Source organism: Lycorma delicatula, chromosome 8, assembly GCF_047948215.1.
Source record: "Lycorma delicatula isolate Av1 chromosome 8, ASM4794821v1, whole genome shotgun sequence".
In the NCBI taxonomy this organism is placed as follows: Eukaryota; Metazoa; Arthropoda; class Insecta; order Hemiptera; family Fulgoridae; genus Lycorma; species Lycorma delicatula.
The window spans coordinates 89,322,457-89,343,964 of NC_134462.1; the positions used below are offsets into that span (position 1 = coordinate 89,322,457).

General features: G+C 30.1%; 1 protein-coding gene across 1 annotated transcript in view; it reads left to right on the top strand.

Moving 5' to 3' along the window:
- fax (failed axon connections) overlaps positions 1–21,508 on the top strand; it is a 224,372-nt gene that overhangs the window by 188,911 nt on the left and 13,953 nt on the right. The window contains exons 2-3 of the mRNA XM_075372463.1: positions 17,500–17,702; positions 19,956–20,091. Coding sequence (XP_075228578.1) covers positions 17,500–17,702; positions 19,956–20,091 — 339 coding nt within the window. The remainder of the gene's footprint in view (positions 1–17,499; positions 17,703–19,955; positions 20,092–21,508) is intronic.

A 21,508-nucleotide genomic window follows, 5' to 3' on the forward strand; every position in this document is an offset into this window, starting at 1 on the left:
AAGGTTATGTTTCTCATGAGTAGGGTTGAGTTATTGTGTTTGTAAGTTATATTTTGTGAATATCACGTACCCACTTGACTAATTATATACAATTGATGGGTAGGAGTTAAAAATTACTTAAGAAAAGGACATTTCTTGGAAACCGACATAAAAAATATTAGTTTCAAATGCTACAACAGAACAGAATTTGACCGGCGATGAAAGTTACAATGCGACTGACCTCAATAATTCTGGAATTTCATCTTCTTGCTTTAAATTAAATTCTTCAACAAGTTCTTTTAGTAATGAAGATTATAATATAACTCTCAGTATTCTACTACTTATGTTGTTACAGATAGAAGCAGAAAACATATGGTGCAGGATTGTTTTTATAAAGTAAACTACCAAGAACTTCTTTTTGAATAGTTAGTCTAACTTTAAATGCGGTTTCTAGGAAATCACATTTTTCAATATTGATGTATCTTTTTCTCAAAAACTATAAATGATAGACTTGCCATTTTTACCAGGCATTCGTAGTCCTATTGTATCATTATGTAAACAGATTTTTGTATATAATAAAAACCTAATGCAGTCTATCTTTTATAGTGGCTGAGAAAAGGTAGGTGAACGAGGCTAAAATTAGCATTATTTATATGAGGTGTACAGTACCTCCTTAATAGTAAGGTTTCTGATTATTTAAACGTATCTAAAGCAAAAATGTATATATGGTCGAATTGAATACACTTTTTTTTGAACTCGATTAAAAATATGTTGTCAAATAAGAATAGCTAGCCAACATTTGGTGTAATGGTTAGTATTTTGTTTCTAGATGACTAGTCTGGTTTGAGTTTTGTTCAGGGCTTATCATTTTTCGTCCATCATTTCATCATCCTTGTTGGGATTGTTCGAAGCTTGTCTGTGGATCATAACAGTAAAATTAAAAAACAAATAATTTGTGAATCCTCCGTTTATTTTTGTTTGTACATGATACCAGTATATTATAATTTTTATAAATTATGGAAATGCCTGCCTGTCCGTTCGTTAAAAAAATAAAAAATAATATTACGTTTTAATTTTAAAAAAAATTGTTTTTGTTTATAAGCAAAACGAAATGTAGTTACACTATTCTAAAAGAGAAGAATGTAAATTAGATTATTATATTCATTAAGTGATAATTTGGAAATCTCGGTTCAGATAATTTTTTTTGGGTGGGAGTGGTCGTTATTCAACTCTACTGCCCAATATGCATTTAGAGATTATTATTAGTCCTTGATTGTTTAGTCGATTAGAAGACTTACAGAGCGGTCAAATTCAGTGTGCATGTAAGTTTCGTTTTTTTTTTTTAGAATCTTTTGGTATTTTCGTGTAATGTACTTAATAAATTTTTACTTCTTTGTAATTTAAACTCACAAAAATAACGGATAAACGGAAAATAAAACAATTTTAAAACAGTTTCTAATTTTTCATTATCTATTAAAGAAAATTCGTCAGCGACAACCCTTTTTCTTTATTTCATAAATTAGTAGCGTTTAAAATGAAATAAAATTTATTTAACAATATCTGAATATTTGAATTTTACATAATAATTGTATTTTAAGGTGATTAAATTAAAATTAATACTAAAGAATTGTTCGTTAAGACAGGAAAAAATGAGGAGATCGGTATTACAGTTTTTATACGGTTTCATTTGTGTATTAGTTTGCGAGAAGGGTGTATAGATAGGTAATTCCAGTTTTAGTGGAACGGAAAGGTTTTAGTTATTTAGTTAGAAGCGGAATGGAAGAGAAGGGAATATAGCGTGACGCGAGACGACCAACTGCTATCGGAAGGGTGTATCAGGACGGCGATGGGGGAGGACACAGCTGTCCATATCGGGTGTCTCACCCCTCTTTGACGGCTTATATCTCTTCTACTTCTGTCCCTAAATTTGACGGCGACCAACATTTATATTTATGAATTACATTCATTCCGTCGTCGATATGAAATCTGTTGTATTACATTTGAGTTTTGCGTGTGCGCGCGCTTGCATAAGCGCACACGTATATGTTGTACCGGGTATATATTGTAAGTATATACTTGGATAGGGGTCTGGCGTGTGCACTTAAAAGCTTTGTTTTGTTTTCCTATGATTTTCGCCGTTGTAACTTTAATAGATTCATTGAAAAACAAATTATTCATAGCACTTTTGCTTCGTTTATTTACTTATCGTCAGTTACGCTTTATAGTTATATTATAAAACTGAAATTGAAATTTTGAATCTGATTTAATCGTTTGCAAAAAGTTTTATCGTCGGCTTTTGTTATGGTAATATCTTTTATATATAGTTAAACTTACTTTGACTCTTTACGCCTGGAATTTCGACCTAAATCTGCATTGGATTATTTTGGTGATAAATACCTGAGGAGGGAGCTGTTTTAGTTTTTCTAAAATGCCAAAACCATATTAGTAAAACTATAAAAATTCTTAAAAACTATAAAAATGAAGAATAAAATTACCACGAATAAGTAATATGATTTCCCCTTTTCTGATTATTGCGACTAAAAAATGCGTATTACGAGGAAGAAGAGAGAAATTGACAGGACCTACACTACGACATGACCAGTTCTTGACGAATATATTTGAGGACAAGGTTTTGGGTAAAAAAACCTAGAGGTAGACTGAAAGCAACCATCATCAATAATGTTAAAGAAGAATGGGCCTTGGTTTATATAACGACTTGAAGAGAGAAGCGGAGATGAGAGTGACGTGGCTAAATCGACAAGGCATAGCCTTTAGTGAATGATGATGACGACCGCTCACCTGTGACGTCACAACATAGCAGTAATTTATAGCATTTTTTAAGGTGGGGGGTAAAAGATTTTGCAAAACGTTTTTGGTAATTTTTTTTTTTATTGTTAACAGATGTGCCTAAGAAAAATATGACCTTAATCAGGCGAAATCTCGATATTGATTGTGACTTTGTTCTACAGCCTCATCCCCTTGATCTTTTAAGTTGAACATTTAACGGCATCAATGCCCCATAAATAGAAGTAACCTGACCTAGTTTGGTCAAAATAGATCCGTAGTTCTGTAGATATAAGATGATTTAGAGCCAACACAGAACATACACGCGTACATTAACATCCGAAAAATTTCCAACCGGTTTTTGGTTCCTTAGGTGTCAAAACGTCAACGTCAAACGGGTTAAACAGCATATGCCCAAATTGGATCGATTACAATACTTTTACCTTCTATAACTACAGCGCTATCTAGACGACAAAGCAAATAAATATAAAGTAATAGACGAAAATAATTTAATAGTGCTATTGACTTATAAAGCGAGAATTAATAATGTCTACACCTAATGTATTCTAGTGTTTGTTGTTTATTGATGTTACTTCCGCATCTCTGAAGTCTGCTGCGATAAGTATATTTATCAGTACAATTGTTTTAATAATTTTTAATCTACTTAAAACGGCAAATCTATTTCTTTAATATTCCAAAACCTTATTAAAAAAAAAAAATTACGATTTATAATTTTATAAATTCTTTGAGCTAATATTTTGTAATTTCATCATTAGCTATTTGTCTATTTAACTCCTTTATTACTCGTACTTTAGTTATTCATTTTTAACTCTGTTAGAGATTTCTACCATTTTGTATCAATTTAAAACGTAATTTAGCTTATTTATAAAACTTAACCCTTTTTTTCTTTTAACCCTTAACTTCTTTTAACCTGATATAATAATATAATCGATCTTATTACGTTTTTATTATTTCAGGATTATAAAGATCCTAAAATGGGGTCTTCTCAAATCAGATATATTTGATTTAGGCTTAATCTAACGAAAGTGATATAGTTTTTATTTTTTAAATTATTAGAATGTTCCTTTTAACAAAAATATTTTACGATTTCTTAGTATGTTTGATTTTCATTCTTTTACACAACATCCCATTACAATAGGCCATACCAATCGATAAATGACCCTATTTTTATTTTATTGCATTTATTTATTTTTTTATAAAGCTGTGTAAAATGATTTTTTACAATTAAAAAAAAAAAACAGAAAATGAAAACATCATCTTTTTTGCTGTTACGCGAGTGATAATTATTTTCTCAGCCAATATATGTTTCAGCTTCATATCTTTATTTAATGAAATTGTGCCCTTCCCTTGTAAAATGACAGTTTTGGTGATTTATTACGATTTTTAGAGATATGTTTACACTCTTGTTTATTTGTATATTAAAATGTAATGCAATACCTCGTTTAAATTGTTGACCAGCGTTACACATCAACTGATCTCTCCGGTTAAACTGTTTGATGATATATTCTATTCACTCTAACCCTTCCCTTAACATTTAGGAATCATCTTTAATATAATGTGGGTTACCTGTGACTTATTATTTAGTTGAAAAGCATATTTTGTTTAAGATACAATATGTATTTAATTTTTGTGATTTATTTTGTTTTAAACAAGAAGTATTTTCATTTTTTTCTTAATTTTTCGTTTCATAAGAAATATTAATTTTACCCTCGTTCTTTATTATAACTAATTCTCGTAAAGCGCGTGGAATACAAGATTTTCGTTACAAAGATTTGCTTTCCTTGGCATTATTGATGTCTTCTCTATACGTCAAGTCTTCGTAGTGAAAAGAATGATGGTGTCATTTGGTGGACTGTTTGTATATATATATTTCAGTGCGTTAAGTTTTAATTGGCTCCGTTAAGAATTTAATTGCAAACCATTTTATTTCTGATTTATCTAAAAAATTTGGCATGAAATACAGATTTCTCTTAAGAATGATTGTATCGTTTCCAGTTGTAACTTGTGATTCTTCATCTAAGATCACTTAAAACCGTACGATCATGAAATTGAATAAACAATGCAATTCTTTTTTAGCTTTCAAAATACTGCTATTTTTGTTTTTTTATTTTATTACTGCTTAATTGTTTTTTAACGATTTATTTTTGAGCTAGATTTCCGAATAGTATCTGACGTATTTTTCACCATTTTATACTATAGTAGCTACCGTATTATCATCGAGCGTCTGCCTCCTGTAAATAATGAATTAATAAAATCTATAATAATTTTGTTAATATTAGTTAGGTAGTAGGGTAAAAACGAGGAACAATTAAAAGAATTTAATAACTGTTTAAACGATTCTTCATTCGTTTCGTACAAAACGGTTTATTAACGTTTTCAAGTTATAAATAAATAATAATTAATGTTTTTTTGTTTTTTTTAAATATTTTATAGGTCTTAATAAAATAAAGGTTAATCTTTATAAGTGTATAAAATTTCTATATCGGTCTGTGTATCGAGAAGGGGCGGCGGGTTGTTGGTAGTGTACCATACAGATAAGAGGGTCGGTGGCGGTGTGGAAAACCCCCTGAATTTCCAGGTTGGCGAGTGCGCTGTAAACCTTACCGGAGCTGAGGGCATTGACATGGTAGTCCTCTGGGACAATCCGACCCCTCTTCTCTCGTATACAGAATTTTTCTCTCTCCGTTTCCACTTTTCTATTTCTCCGTTTCCTACCCGTTTCGTTGTATCGTCTGTAAATTCATTTTCCTGTTTGTACTAATTCTATCCCGGTTTACTCGCGGGATTTTTATCCCGTAAATTACGTGTTCAGTGTAAAATACACCTATGTTTGCTGGCGATATATATAATAACCACCCCTTCACTCTTTTTTTTCTTTCTCTTGTTTACTGTCTGCGCTTGCTGTATTATCAATTTTGTAATGTTTTATTCTTAGCTTTTAATTCAGTTTATTTTTTCCTAATAATCCTAATATCAAGATTAATTACAGGCGTACGTTTTTAAAAATTATGTCTTCAATTAAAAAGAGTTATACAGCATTAACTGTAATCTCATTTTTCTATAAATTTGGTTTATTTAAAAGATTTTTGCCCTCTGCTGTTATTTTTAAAATACGTTTTAGGGGATGATTCTATATTACTTTTATTTTAGCATGTACTATATTATATTAATTTTCTTTCTTAAGATGATTAATTCACTGCCTTAGCTCGAAGCTTTTGCGTGGAAATACAGTACGGGACGTTGTAATAATGCCTGTAACGTTGTATGCCTGACGTTGTAATACCTGTTGAGGATTTGACCCGGATACTTCTGGTGAAAAGCTGCCGAGACGTTTATCATTCCGTTGTTGATGCTAACTAATTTTAATATTACCGTAAAATAAATCTGTTGTATCCGATTATGACAGATTTGTTATATTTTTAATTTGCGTAATTGTAATTAGTCGTATGTTAAAAATGAAATGAAATAAATAACGGGTTTTGTTTGGTCGACATCAATTTCATCATGTCCTTCGTAACCGTATAAGTTATATTTTACTGTTACTGGTTAACGTAATTATTATTATTATTTTATTCGATTGTCAAAATCCAGCGTGATATTAAGTATTGTTATTTTATTAACTTAATAATTGGGCGTATTATTTTTATTACTGTGTTGTAAAAGTAATGGAAATGTTATTATCATTCATTAAACGAGTACGGCAGATTCATAACCTGCGACATGTAATATGTATGATAATTTTATTTTAGTTTAATGTTTATGCCGTTGTTTGTTTGGAATCCCGATAAATAAATTTTTAACGGATTTCTAAAGAATTTGGAAATCGCTACTGCGCCCGGTCATGTTGTTCATATAAGTATTTACGTATCAGATTTTTTCCTCCGCTCTACCGGACGCAATCTTAACAGATTTTGGTGAAACTTGGTGGGGTGATGTAAACCTACTAGGAGGAATAGAGCCCTATTGATTTTCAAGCGAATCGGTTCATAAGAACCGGAGATAAAAAAAAGCGGGGTTTTCGGTATAATTTCAGCTAGTTTTAATAGGCGTAATTTTTAACCGATTTTGATGAAGTTTAGTGATGTAAACCTGCTGAGAATAGAGCTCTATTGAGTTTTCAAGCGAATCGGTTCACTGGAACCGCAGTTAGAGTCAAGAGCAAAAAACTGAATTTTGGATACGTTTTTGAACGGAACGCGAGGATAGCGGGAGAATTTGTTTCTCCTTACTAGTCGCAGAACCAGGAAAAAAATTCCTTGCTTCTTTAATTTTTTTTATCGGACGGGTAATTATTTATTTAGTGGTGGTTATAATTATTTTGTTGTATTTACGGACGGAATTATTTGCTGCGTTCCGATCATTTAGGCTGAAGAGAATTTGTTTGAACGGGGCTGGCCTTCGTGAGACTAGCCGTGTATAAGCTTCGTTCTCCCGGCGTGATTCCACTTCAGTCTGTCCCCTGAAGTCCTTTCGATGCTATAGCCTTCCGACCTAGCAGGAATGCGCCTTTCGGGGGCCCTAGTATTGGGAGGAAGCAATCCGCTCCCCTTTCCGGAGGGAGCCGTTGGCGGTGACATAATTTTAAGATTTAGGGAAGGAGGATGGTTGATCTGCGAGATAAAGTTAGGAAACTTTTTTCACTCTGGCTGTCTTCATTATTGCATTTCTTCTGCTAGATTCGGTCGGGTCGGATTCCAGTCCGTGATATCGGGCCGGTCTGCATTCTTCTTTTTTATCTCGCGCCAACAGTTGATTTCACGAATATTAGTGTGCAAGCGATTCTAATTACTTAAAACATGTTGGAAGTTCGAGTAGTATCTATTTTGATGATGTCGATGAAAATATTTACCTCTTAATCATCTTTTCTTCTACTGTTAAAGCGTAGAGGTATAACGATGAAATCCTACTTTTTTAAATGTAAACAGGTTTCTCTGAAATTATTTTTTGCTAAGATACAATTGAAAATTGTAAGTACTTGGATAATGTGCTCGAAAATTCAAACTAGAAAAAAATATTGGTAGTTTTCTAAGCGATTATTTCACCTAAATAAACATATTGAAAAATTTTAGGCTTTTGTGTGAATTTGAATACACATTATTTGTTTTTTTATTCTCGTTGAAAGCCATTTATATCTCCGTTCTCTATTGCTTATAGTTTTATTTTGTGAGCACCTCATGGGGAGGCGCTCGATGGGAGATTGGTAACTCCGCATGGGAATTTTATGTTTTACATATATATATTAGTTTGTTGTAATTATTTTCTGAGAATGATAGAATTGTACATCAATTCGATGTGTGATATTTGTTTTGTTGTGGGAGTTTCTTTACAACTTCTTCTTTTTTTTATGCCACTACTAGTAAAAATGTCTCTTGTGGATCATTAAGAGTATCAGAAGAATCGTTTAGTTTAACTGCAAAGCGCTTTTTTTTTACTTGCTATTTTCAGTTGATGGTAATGATAATAAGTAATGTCACTAGTTTGTTCGCCCTGGAAAAAACGTAATAAAGATTTTAATGTCAGTTTTTTTCAAATTGTTTTTATTAATATAAAGTGTGCAGTTAACGAAGTGAATACAAAAAAAAATAAACGAATTGATCATCGATGAGGTTATTTTTCTTTTTAAATGACTCGTTATAAGTTTGACAAACAGTGTAATATGTTATTCGGATTGAAAATTTAATTAATTAATTTTCTTTCATCGGTGCCGAAGTGATAAGTTAAATTATTTTTTAATTATGTTTGAAAATTGTTTTGATACATTTCAAATAAAATCTATCATTACAACAGGCATTTAGAAATTTGGAGGAAAATGTTGTGATGAAAAATTAAAAAAAAAAAAAAAATACATGAAATTTTTTTTTGATACTTATAAATTAATAAACGAGATTTATTCCAAATATAATTTTAAAAAAAGTAGATTATTCAAACGGGATGATTGTTGTCTTTCTTTTAAAGTATTGTCGAGTGTTTGCGATTCGATCAGGATATTGAGGGATTGGCAATTGAAGATGTTTATATAATTGCAATTTATTAGTTTAGTAACGTAATTAAAATAAGATAAATCAATAATAACAATGGCAATAAGACTAATAAACGACAATAATCAATAAATAATAACCCGTAGTAATTACAACTAAAATAATAATAGTAATAAATATCAGTAATAATAATAAACAGTGATTAAATACAAAACCGAATTTAATGTAATGTCAGCGTTTATTTACAGGTAATATATAATTCAGTCCCATTGACAAAAGACATTAGCATGACCGCTAGTCGTAACAGTTTTAATCGGTAGTCTTGAATTAACAAAATGGCGCAATAAATAAGACAAGTATAAAGTTCTTTGTTTTTGTTATTGCTTCGTTTGCGTCATGAGAGGTGAAGTATATTATATTGTTAATGTTATATTTGAGGGGGACTATCATTGGATGGTCCCCTGACATGTTACTTTCAACCAAAAATTTCACGTATGATTGTAAAAATAAACTGTCAATTACAAAAAACTTTTATTATTAAAAACAAAATAAAAAATTACTTTTCTTCCTTCCTGAATCACCTATATATGCAAGTATATACGAAAATTTGTAAATTTCTTTTAGTTTTAACTTAATGGTGTTTTGATTATTAAATATTTGTGATTTATTAGCTGAATTATTTTTTTCTTTAGTTTGCAGTCTTTCTTGTTTTGTTCAAGTAATTGTGGAATAATCTTTGGTATCCTAAGAAAAATTGTATAAGTGTGTCCAAAGGTACAATGGTTGATTGCAGAAGTAAAACTGTTAAAATGTACTAAAGAGTAAGACTTGTGTAACTAAAGTAAATTTTCCGGTATCAGTCGTAATTACATTTTATTAATTTTTCTGAATGGGCCTTAATTTTGGAAAAATTAGTTTTCTTTAAAAAATATATATATAAAGGGAAATTCGTCTAGTAGATAAATTTTACAAAATATCAAACATTAATGTATGAAAGATAGTTTTACCAGATGTAAAGATGTAAAAAATTTGTTCAGAATATTTTTAAATTTTTGGATCGCCCAAACCGTTCAAAATTCATGATTATACTCCATATTTTAATCTATGTTAACCAATTTTTTCCCAATTTAGTGAACCATTTCGCCAATGTAAAGAATTTCTCATAAATCGTAAACGGATAAGTTTATTTTTATGAATCACCTTTATGATTTATGAATAAATACCAAAATAAAATTTCCTTATACATATCATGCTAACTAAGTTCTTAGATAGAATGATTAAAAAAATGTATCGATTAAGATGATAAACGAAATCGAAAAATGTACCCAAATGAATAAGTTTCTGGAGTCCGAATCCAGGAGTAGTTCCGTCCGTGACATCGCTGGATAGCATTTTTTAATGGAGAACAATCAGCTGGATTTTTTTTATAGATAATGCCCATTTTAAGAAAAAAAAACGTTCCCCTTGTCCATGAACTCTTTAAACTTCTGAAATAATCTGTTTAAACGTCATATGACACGCCCAAGTCCTGCAATTTTGGTATCAATATGTAAATCCATACGTAAAATTATATATTTATACATAAAGTTATAGGATTTAATTCATTTTCTCTTTATATCAGTAGTTATTACAAGGTATGGGCGCGATATTGTTATTTATAAATTTATTTTCCTGTCTACTGAGCTCGTCGTTGATGTATGGATTTGTACCCCACTTTTAGTGGTATGTAGGGCGGCAGGATAAGTTGTAAGGTCATTAACCCTGCTCAGCCACGCACAGGGTTGACCGGCGTGTTGCCGTTTCTCCTCCCCTTTACAAAACGTGTACGTTTGTTTCACTCGGAGATATATATCTTACGTTATTGATTTTTAATATTTAATATAAAATTTTAATTAAATTTTTATTTATGCAGATGTCACAAACTACTTGGTGCTTTTATATTTTTAAATAATTCTTCGCTTATTTATTCGTAGTTTAGAGAGTATCATCGGGTCGATAACATTCAAAAACATTTTTAAGAAAATTAGCAAAAAAAATTTAATTTTCATATTGTCATCCTCAAAAGTGTGTGGATAGGATTTAACATGTATATAAGAAACGAAATTTGTAATTTGTAATAGATTAAAATGAATAGAAGGTTCCAAAGTAGGTATAAGTTCCGAAAGGGTCAGTCGTTTTCAATACGGTTTTAGCGAATATTTGATATTGAGTGATTAGGCTACGATTATAAATTAAATAAATTTTTTCATCTTCCCTCCATTTTCGGTTCGATCAGGTGATTTTTGTTATTTGCACGTATAATTTTTGTGTTAATCTTAGATTGCAAAATCAGCTGCCCGTGACCGGTTTCGGGATTTAGTCTCCGTTGCCGTTGAACGACGTTTGAGGACGTATTTTAAAAGTACGTACGTATACAAACGGACACACGGTCAGGTCGGCGACCTTAAACCGGCTCGAAGGTCGCTTATTGAGCTCATCAATAGTACGACAATGGACTACAAAATTGTCCTGAGAAAGACGAAGAAGAGAATTAACGTATGTATAAAAGAAAGGAAAGAATGAAAGTATTTGACCGGGCAGGCTTGTTGATAATGTAATAAATAATATTATTATATTATGTATACAAGGAGAGAGAATGAAGAATGTCAGCCGGGCGGACGCTTTGAAACTAGTTGTCGCTCGCCGTTCGTCGGTCGGCCCGCTTGTTCGCTCTGTATATATACAAAGCTGGGGCGCGGTCGGTGCCCGATCAATATGATGGTGACTCGACTCCTCCATACGAACTAACCCTGTTGCCATGGTTACCATCACAACCCCCTGTGCCATACAGCACACAGCTAGAGGAACACTTGTTCTTACACTCGATAATATATATATATATTTACTCACAAATATCTCTCTCTCACTCACTCACCCCTTCTTAATTTTACCTTCTATTACAAACCAACCAAGTTTTTGTCACCTCCAGCACAGCAAGCTCTTCAACTCAACGTACATCGATTTTACCCTTCAGCACACTTCAGACTTTTCTTCTTGTTCCGTGTCTGTTGATTTGATTATAATGCAACATTACTCTTACCCTATACTTACATCGTATATACTATATGATCTGACGTTACTACAGTCTAAAACACATCTTCTGTTGAACGGTTTGAAAATTGAATTATTATACCCGTCGCTGTTTCGTTGTAGCTCTTTTGACATTTTACTTGTACTTGTGATGCTTTTATTTATATGAAGACGATTTAAATTTATGATTAATTTCTGTTCGATTAAATATTATACAGTTTAAGTGGGTACACCTGGATCTTCTGAAACGAACACATTTAAACGAGTTAAATGGTTTTATTGTGTACAGAGAGATTAGCCGAAAAAGTCTCCTTTGTCGAACAATTTATATAGTTTTGGGACCACACACATTTTCTATTTCGTTTCGAATAACAATTTTTTAAATTTCAAAAAATGTTTTAATGACTGAGGATTATCCAGCTAACACGAATGACACTCATTTTTTCCAATAGTTTTTTTTTATTAATTTCTAAGATAAAAGCCGTATTTAAGGGAGTGTTCGATTTTGGTCGTTGAAAAATTGAATAATTACTGTTTTTTATTTCCTTTTACGAAATAAAGGAAGTATTATGATCGCGAAAAATTTCGGTTTTCAGATTTCAACGGAAATATCGAATTTGACTATCCCATAATCTGTTTTCACTAGTTTCGGCGTGACGTCTGTACGTACGTATGTATCTTGCATAACACAAAAACGATTATCGGTAGGATGTTGAAATTTTGGATTTGGACTGTTATAACATCTAGTTGTGCACCTCCCCTTTCGATTTCAATCGACTGTACCAAAAGTGTCCAAAAAATTTGTATTTTGGACTTTTCTTAACTGCAGTAGTAAGCCCTCATTGAGAGCTTTTCAACAATAAATAATAAATAAATATAATAAAATATAAATGGTAGTTATTTTTCATTGGTTCCTGAATTTAATAAAATTTGAATTAATGAAATATTTAGATCTTACAAGAGAAGGCACATTGGTTGAAATCCAACATAATCTCTTCTTTTTTTTTTAATTTATTTATTTATTAACCTCCGATTGTAAAAATGTTTACAATAAATAATAAGTCAATAAAAAAAAAAATGAAAATATCAGAAGTTATTAATGAAATAGAATTTTATGTACTTTTCATTTAAAAAAAATGTGTATATGTAATTTAATAGGCGTACAAGGAAATCATGTGGTGTTCACATTAATTTTTTTTTATATTTTAATGTTAATTAAATAAAATTTAAGCTCCAGATGGATTGTATCACAAAAAAAAAGTTCATAAAGGTTTTTTCAGAAATCATTTTATCTTCATAATTCTACCTTAGTTTTATATAAAAATATCAGTTTTAATACGTGTAGATTAGTATCTTTTTTTTTATTCTACATTAAACATTTCAGTGTTGCATGTCATCTTGTTACATCAGATTATGAAACTTGTTGCATTATTTTTAATTGATTGGCATGACTTCACAGATCTCTCATAGAACGAATTGTTTCTCTTTTAATTTTTTTTCTTTACATTTTACATTCTAATTTTTGGAGCTTGAAAATTTACAAATAAGTCTTCTGAATTATACAGGTTGTTCATAAGTATATATTTCTTATGAAATATGAGAAAAATAATATATGAACTATAAATGTCTCCCTTGTATGTTGTCGAGACAGGATTTATGTAATGTTAGTTAAACCTCAAACTTCAGGAATTGTCTTACAAGGAAAAATCATTTGAATGTTTTGTTATTTTTAGTTAAATCATTGAATTGCATTTGTCCAGTTATTCATTGCTCATTGTATTCAAAGCTGCATTCATTGGCTGTCCTTATTACGTTTATAGTCAAGTTCAAAGCACAAGTGTTAAGGGTATATTTAATTTTGAATTTTTATTGAGCCAGTACATAGTTTATAATAGAATACTGTGTCACAAAGCATTACCTGGAAAAAATCAGATCAAATTTGCAATACCTTTTAGGATAATAATTCTGAAAGATGTCTTGAAGTTTCACCTCGTTGTCTCTGATAGTTCAGAAAATTTTCAAATACATTAGAAACAGATGTACTAATCAGTTTAACTGAGAACTGTCATTATCTTGAAGCGTCAAAACTTTTGCTAGCTTTTATTGTTATCGTTAGAAAAACCGATTAGGGTATTGTAAATTATTCTCTTAAAACATCATAAATAATTAAACGCTTAATTTACCAAAGTTCAGAGCCAATGTCAACAATGTAATTTTTAATATAACTTCTGTTGACAGCCAGTATCGATTATGAATTTGTACAGCACACTATTCATATTGTACATTAATTTTTCTGTGTAAATAATAAGGGTTTTTTGAACTGGATAATAATGAGAACAATGGATTATACTTTCATAAAAATCGATTAGTGTTAAAATTAATTGTTTTAAATTCACAGTTTTTGCATTTTTTTTAGATTCTTTTCACTTAAAAAATTAACAGGATAAAAATGTTAACTAAAACTATTACTTTAATTTTATAATAAATTTACAAAAAGTGAGTGAATAGCGCTAAACCGTGTTGTATCTATTATTTGAATTTTTTTTTGTAAACAGTGTTTTGTTTGTTTATCTTGTTGATAGCTGTAGCCGTATCATATTTTGTTAAGATATTGTTGTAATATCTTTTTATTGGAGATAACTTTATCCAAATTTGATTACGTTGATTTATTTATTTAAAAAAAGGTAACTGTAATTATAAAAAGTTAAAAAAAGTTGTGATTGCCTATTTAAATTTAAATTTCTTAAGGTTTTATTTTGTGTTTATGTAAATAACTGAATTAAAAATTATAAATTTCACACAATTTATTTATATTTTTAGTAAATTTTTCCACAATTGTAAGAATATGTCATGTTCTTCTTCAAATGGTGCTTTACTTTTGGGATAAATATACTCTACTCCTGAGTAAGGTGTAATCTTATGAAGATATCCTTTGAGTGGTGCATTTGTCATGTCTTGTATTCCTTTCATGGGAATATCATGCTTTCTCACTATATATCTCTTTTTTTTTCATTATTTGTTATCATGTTTGGTTGTTTGGGTATAGGTCAGATCTTTTTAGGTTGATAGTGATAGTACAGGGATCTTAGAATACGTGTACAGTGGTTCTGAACAGCTACCTTTATTTGTGAATCCTATTTTATGTTCAGTCACTACAAAATAAGCCTCTTTTAATTCAGTTTAGTCTCAGGAACCACCGTTAGGTATTACTTCAAAGGATGAATGAGGATGATATGTAAGAATGTAAATTAACTGTAGTCTTGTACAGTCTCAGGTCGACCGTTCCTGATATGTGTGGTTAAGAGAAACCCAACTACCAAAGAACACCCAGGTATCCACTGTCTAGTGTTCAAATCTGTATAAAAGTAACTGCCTTTACTGAGATTTGAACCTTAGAACTTCAGCATCTTAATCAGCTAATTTGTGGTAATGAGTTGTATAAAATCAGCCTAACAGCTGTAAAGCCAATCGATCATATAATGCTAGACTTTGTAATCACTCATTTTTCAAATGTATATTTGATAAAATTTGTTAAGCACTTTTACTGATGTTCAATATTTTCTTATAATTAGCTATTGAAAATTATGTTCAATGATTAAAAGTTTTAATAAGTAATGTTTATTTTTAATGTATTGCCTGCTTTGTCTATTGAATTTAAGATTAATGATATTTGATGTAAACATGTGCATAAATTTGTGAAGGTGATTGAATGTATGTTGTGTTACGGAAGTGGAAGATTTGTCACCTACTTCATTCCACTGATGTTTTATGACTAATGCAACAACAGCGCAGTGCGAAATGTGTTTATTCCCATTATTCTCTGGCCCCATTCCCTTTTCCCCCCAAAATTCTCTCCTTGCTGATCGTAGTGTTCATTGTGATACGATTTGTGTGATTGATTATACTAATAGTAGTGCTCGATATTATGTTATGTGCTCCCCTCATTTATTTTATCTGTGTATATACATTCATCTGCAGAATGGATAACCTGTCTTCTGTATTTGAGTAAATCATCTTTAAAAGTTATTATTAAATTTTATTATCTTTATGGGTTACTGTTTGTCAGTTACATAAATCGGCTAACACCATCAGTAGTATAATTAATAAAGTTGGTTAATATTTTGAAAGTTTCTTTTCTTGTAATTTTTACTTCCTTGTACGAACTAAAGGAAGTATTCTGTTGCGAAAAATTTTGGTTTTGAAATTTCAATGAAAATTTCATTTTGACTAGTTTCAGCATGACATCAGTATGTATGTGTATGTACGTATCTCGCATAACTCAAACATGATTAGCCATAGGATGTTAAAATTTTGGGTTTAGGATTGTTGTAACATCTAGTCGTGCACCTCCCCTTTTGATTGCAAAAAAAAAATGTAGATTTTGGAGTTTTTCTTAACTGCAGTAATAAGCCCTCATTTAGAGCTTTTCAACAATATATCAAAAGTGGTATTTATTTTCATTGGTTCAATAGCATTTTCATTGGAGTAATAGCTAAATAAAATTTTAATTAATGAAATACTGGATCTTAGGGGAAGGCACATCGGTACGAATCAGACTTCATCTTACTTTTTTTTTGTTACTTTTTATTTTGTAATTTAAATATATTGATTTATTATTAATTATTAATCTCATTGTAAAAAAATTTTGCAATGAATAATAATTCAATAACAAAAAAAAATGAAAAAACAGAATTTTTTAATGAAATAAAATTTTGTGTACTTTTCCTTTTTTAAACATTGTGTAGATGTAATTTAATTGGCATACAAAGAACTCATGTGTAGTCCACATCAGATTTTTTAATTCAGTAATTCTAATGTTTAAATTTCTTCTTTTATTAAGGAAAGATTTTTAGCCACAATATGTGTGTATTTTTCACGCATATATTTATTAAATTATCAGAAAATTTTAGCATCCAAAACCATATATTTTGAGAAAAGTTAAAATAAAAATACAGCTTGTTTGAAGTAAATTATGTGCATTGGTTTGCCAAAGAAAGAAAATTACGTTTTTTAATCATTAAAAAAAATTGTCAGTGATCATAACAATGTTAGTTTATCTCTTTGTATAAATCAGCAGGATGATAAATTCTGCTGTTGACAAGAAGGATGTCTACCTGTGAAAATCCTTCAAATTCCTCCTCCCAGTTCAATAAACCTATGGAAGCTCAGAGAGTAGCAAGAAATTATGTTTCGTATGATAAAAATAAAACTGGTATAAGTTGCCTTTTTATTTATGATGGTTTATCAGTTTAAGAATGAGTTATCATTAAATCATTTGTGGAATATATAATGTCAGATGTGGGAAAAATAAAAATAACATTTTAAAACATTGATTTCAAAAAATTATTGTCAGTATCTGTGGTGGTTATAGGTTTTTCTACCTTTTGTCCAAAAGGATCCAGGTTCAAATCACAGTCGGTCATAAATTTTTCACACGCTTCAAAAATTCATTTCTCATCATAAAAGGAGTGGGGTAGCTTTATTGGGGGTATAGACTTGTTACCAGGGGAAGAATTATTTATAATTGTTTTTATTCTTTAGCCTCCTGTTTCACACTTTGCTGATCCCTTTTTTTTAATGTAACCATATATTATCTAATGAGTTTTGTAGTAATTTTAATGGTCGCTCTATATATATATTAAGAATGAATAATTTATTTTTTTTACAGAATGTTGACCATAAGATGAAGTATCGTTCCAAAAAGGGCCAGTTACCGTTTGTTGAATTGAACGGTGAAGAAATTGCAGACAGTTCAGTTATAATTAAAGAACTGGGACAAAAATTTGGAAAAGATCTTGATGTAGGTCTTGACAATTCACAAAAGAATGTCAGCCATGCTATGATATCAATGATTGAAAATCATTTGTTCTGGTAGGTGTGATTTTGTTATTATTATTCATAGTTGGTTTTATTATTCGTAGTTAGGGTTTATTATTCACTGTAGGTTTTATTATTCATAGTTTGTAACACGTGAATTTAATGTACACAGTAAAAATTGAAGGGGATTACATTCTCCACTACCAAAATGTGGAATGAACTGTGGTGTCTTTTGTTGGTGTGCACACCTTCATGAGTGTGAGTGGGAGAGTGTTCTCCCATCTTTCATCCAGAACGTTCTTAATTCAAACTTCATGCTATGTAATTTTAACATACCTGAAAATTTATCAGTTTTGAGTAGCGTTAATTGGACAGTAGCCTGTATTGAATAAAAAAAATAAATAAATATTTTGATTGCATTGTAAATGTTTTTGTAAAGTTATTTGAGTTTTGATAAAAAAAAATTAAGGATTTTAATTTTTCTCAAAAATAATGTTCATATTGGTATTGTTGTCCCCTTCAAAGATGCAACACACTTATGCCAATGTCTCTTCCAATCTTCAAAACATTTTTGAAAAGAATTTTTGGCATAGCATTAAGTTCACTTAAATTTTCCAGATTAAGTTATTTCACTTAGTTATAATATTTTCAGATTTTTCTCATCTATCATTGGAAATCATCTCCTTTGGATGTTCCCTTAATCACTGGGAATAAGAAAAAAATTGCAGCATGAAGGAATGTGAACTGTTAAAAATTAAAAAAAAAAAAAGAAAAGTTATTTAATCGTGAATGAATATTAAACCAGCTTTAATCTGTTAAATGTAGGAGGAGCATCTTTTCTTTTATCATTAAGATGATTGGATGTTTAAAGAATTTGAAATTTGTATTCAAATTGCATTTGTATTCAAATGGCTATAATTTTCTAGTGTATACAAGAAATGTTCAATAATTAACAAGACAAATTGATGTAAACAAAAGACAATTTATCCAATGACAATGAAATTTACACTACGTTTCAACATAGTCTCCAGCAACACTTAGACACTTGTCCCAACATTCTGTGAGCTTTCTGATTCCTGCAGCATAGAAGTCTTTACCTTGCTGCCTGAAGTATTCTTGAACCGCCTTTTTTTTTACCGTTTCATTGTTGTCAAACTTCTCGCTATGTAAAAAGTCTTTCAGCGAGCCAAACAAATGAAAATTGGATGGGACAAGTTCTGGACTGTAAGAAGGATGTGGCAACACCTCCCACCCAGCTTCTGGAGCATTTCTCCCGTTCTCTGAGCAGTGTGGAATTGCAAGTTATTATGAAAGAGAATCACACCTTTTGAGATAACACCCTGATGTTTTCGCCTTAATTCAGCTCTCACTTTCTGTTGGAACGTGTTAGAATAGTACTCATTTTTCGTAGTATACTGTTCTAAATAGTCACTAAAAATTCGGCCTTGCAAGTCCAAGAAGACTGTCAACACCACTTTACCAGCTGATGTGTGTTTTGAATTTCTTTTTGCTGGGTGAATCTGGATGTTTCTACTCAAGACTTAGCCTAGCCGTTTGGATTCAAACGGCTTTTTCACCAAACTGTTTCAACATTCTTTAAGTAAATTTCCACCCATTTCACATCTTCTGATACCAGAAATCTTATCTCTGAATGTTACTCCTCCGGTGTACATGTTTCAAGCAGAGCTGACATTCTGAAATCAACAAAAGAGGTTATTTTTAAATTAATTATGATCAGACAGCTGATTAAATGTTTTCCCAAGGTTGCCAACTTGATCCTCAAAAAGTTTCATTGTCACTGAATGAACCATTTTTTCTCTATTTCAATTTGTCTTGTTAATAATTGAACATCCCTTGTATAACCATTGAAATTAATCACCTGATTTTAACAGATACATTAGTTTTTTCTTTATAAAAAAAGAAAAAAAATTATTTTCTTTGTTAAACTTTGTTTTTTATAAAACTTGTTCATTTGATAGTGTAAAATCAAATCAGATATAAAAAGAAGCTGATTTTCGATCACAGAAATCTGAAAGTATTTTAATTCTCATTATAATATTTCCAGATTTTATAATATTATTAGTTTCAACTCAAGAAGAATGATGAGTTTAGTATTTAGTTTAGTTTAGTATCTTGAAATGTAGAGAATTTATAATTTTTCTGCCCCTTGCCTTCCTATAATGTTTTGTACTCACGTCTGATGTAATAAAACTATTTTAAACACTCTTTTATTCTACAGTCATACTTTTTATATAATTAAATCATTTACAGTACTAATATATTAATCCTTTTTTATTTTGATTTCAGGGTAGTAATGTGGTGGAGGACAAAACACACAGATAATATGATCAAAGGGTATAAAGTAAACCTCCAACATGCTCTTGGTACTAGAATACCTAATGGTATTCTTAATTTCTTTTTCAAGTTCGGTTATGGAAGAAAGGTATATTAAATACTAAACAAGTATGATATATTTTAATTAATTTTGAAGTTTTTTTCATTAAAATGTGAAAATATTTTTTTTTATTTATTAAAATGGTTTTTCAAATTAAAATTACTTAACAATAAGAATAATTAATGGATTATGCTCATTTGTATAAAGATATATTGTATTTTTACATAGAGTGTTAAAGTATTGTAATTTCTTCTTAGCTTATAGCATTCAACAGAGTTGATATTTTACTGATACAATAGTAAAATTGATTTAAAAAAAGATTAGTAAAGATGTACACAACTTTCTTGGCTTATTCCTAGACAGATTTTTATTTCAAATAAGATTATTCCATAAGATTTTTAAAAATAGACTTATTTTGCAATATTTTTAGACTGCAATTGTGAATAAGATCAAAAGGTTCAGTAAACTAATTTGGACTTGATTTAACGTTAATCTAATCATGTTTTTATTTAAAAAATTATCTGGTATTTTAAAAGTATAATTCAAAAAAAAAATCTAAATTGGTAGTAAACTTTTAGCTACCAGTTCACACAACTCCCGTTGAACAAATGATGTTTTTATAATCACAATTTTTATTAAAAAAATTTGAGTTCCATTTGATGACCCTCTTTTTCAACAGCATATAACATTTTTAATAACGGCCACAAAAACAGATAAAATATTTAAATAAAATTTAATTTAAGTCTCGTCCCATTAACCTCCTCTTCAAAATTTCCCATGTCATCAATATTGGATTTTTAATCTTGAAAATTAAATTTTTTTAAATTGATATTTTAAGTATGAGTCCCATTCAGCTCCTTATATTTTGGTTGTTAAAAGTTTATTTATTGAAATAATTAATTACTTCAATAAGTTAGCCCAGTTTGATTCAGTGTTATGAAACAAAGCCAAAAAGATTGTAGTTAATTAAATAAAATAATAAATGTGAGTACTAACTGTTGTGATGGCCCCGCTTGCCTAGTGCGGTCAAAAATTGGGGATATATACAGCCATATATATTTGTGTGATCAACAGGTTTTAAAGACATGAGGCAAAAACTATTTAGAAATAATGTTTAATATCTTTCACCACTTTCTTTTTTCTGTTTAGCCTTCGATTTTTCACCCCTTAACCCAATTAACTTAAAAGGTTCTAATTTTAAGTAACTTTAATGTGTAGTTTCATCATACTAAAGCAAAAGTCAAAAATGAAAAAATGTGAAAACACCCTTCCCTCTTTTTTAATGTCATTGTCCCATTATAAAAACTTTTTGAGCCATTTTTGAGAAAAAATTATGTTGACCCAGGCCAGGAATGTTAATCAATGTTAACCAGGCCAACACGAATGCATCGATCGATGTGTTCTGTATTATAGACTAACAAATAAAATTTAGATGTGTTGCATTTTTAGACGCTAATACATTTTT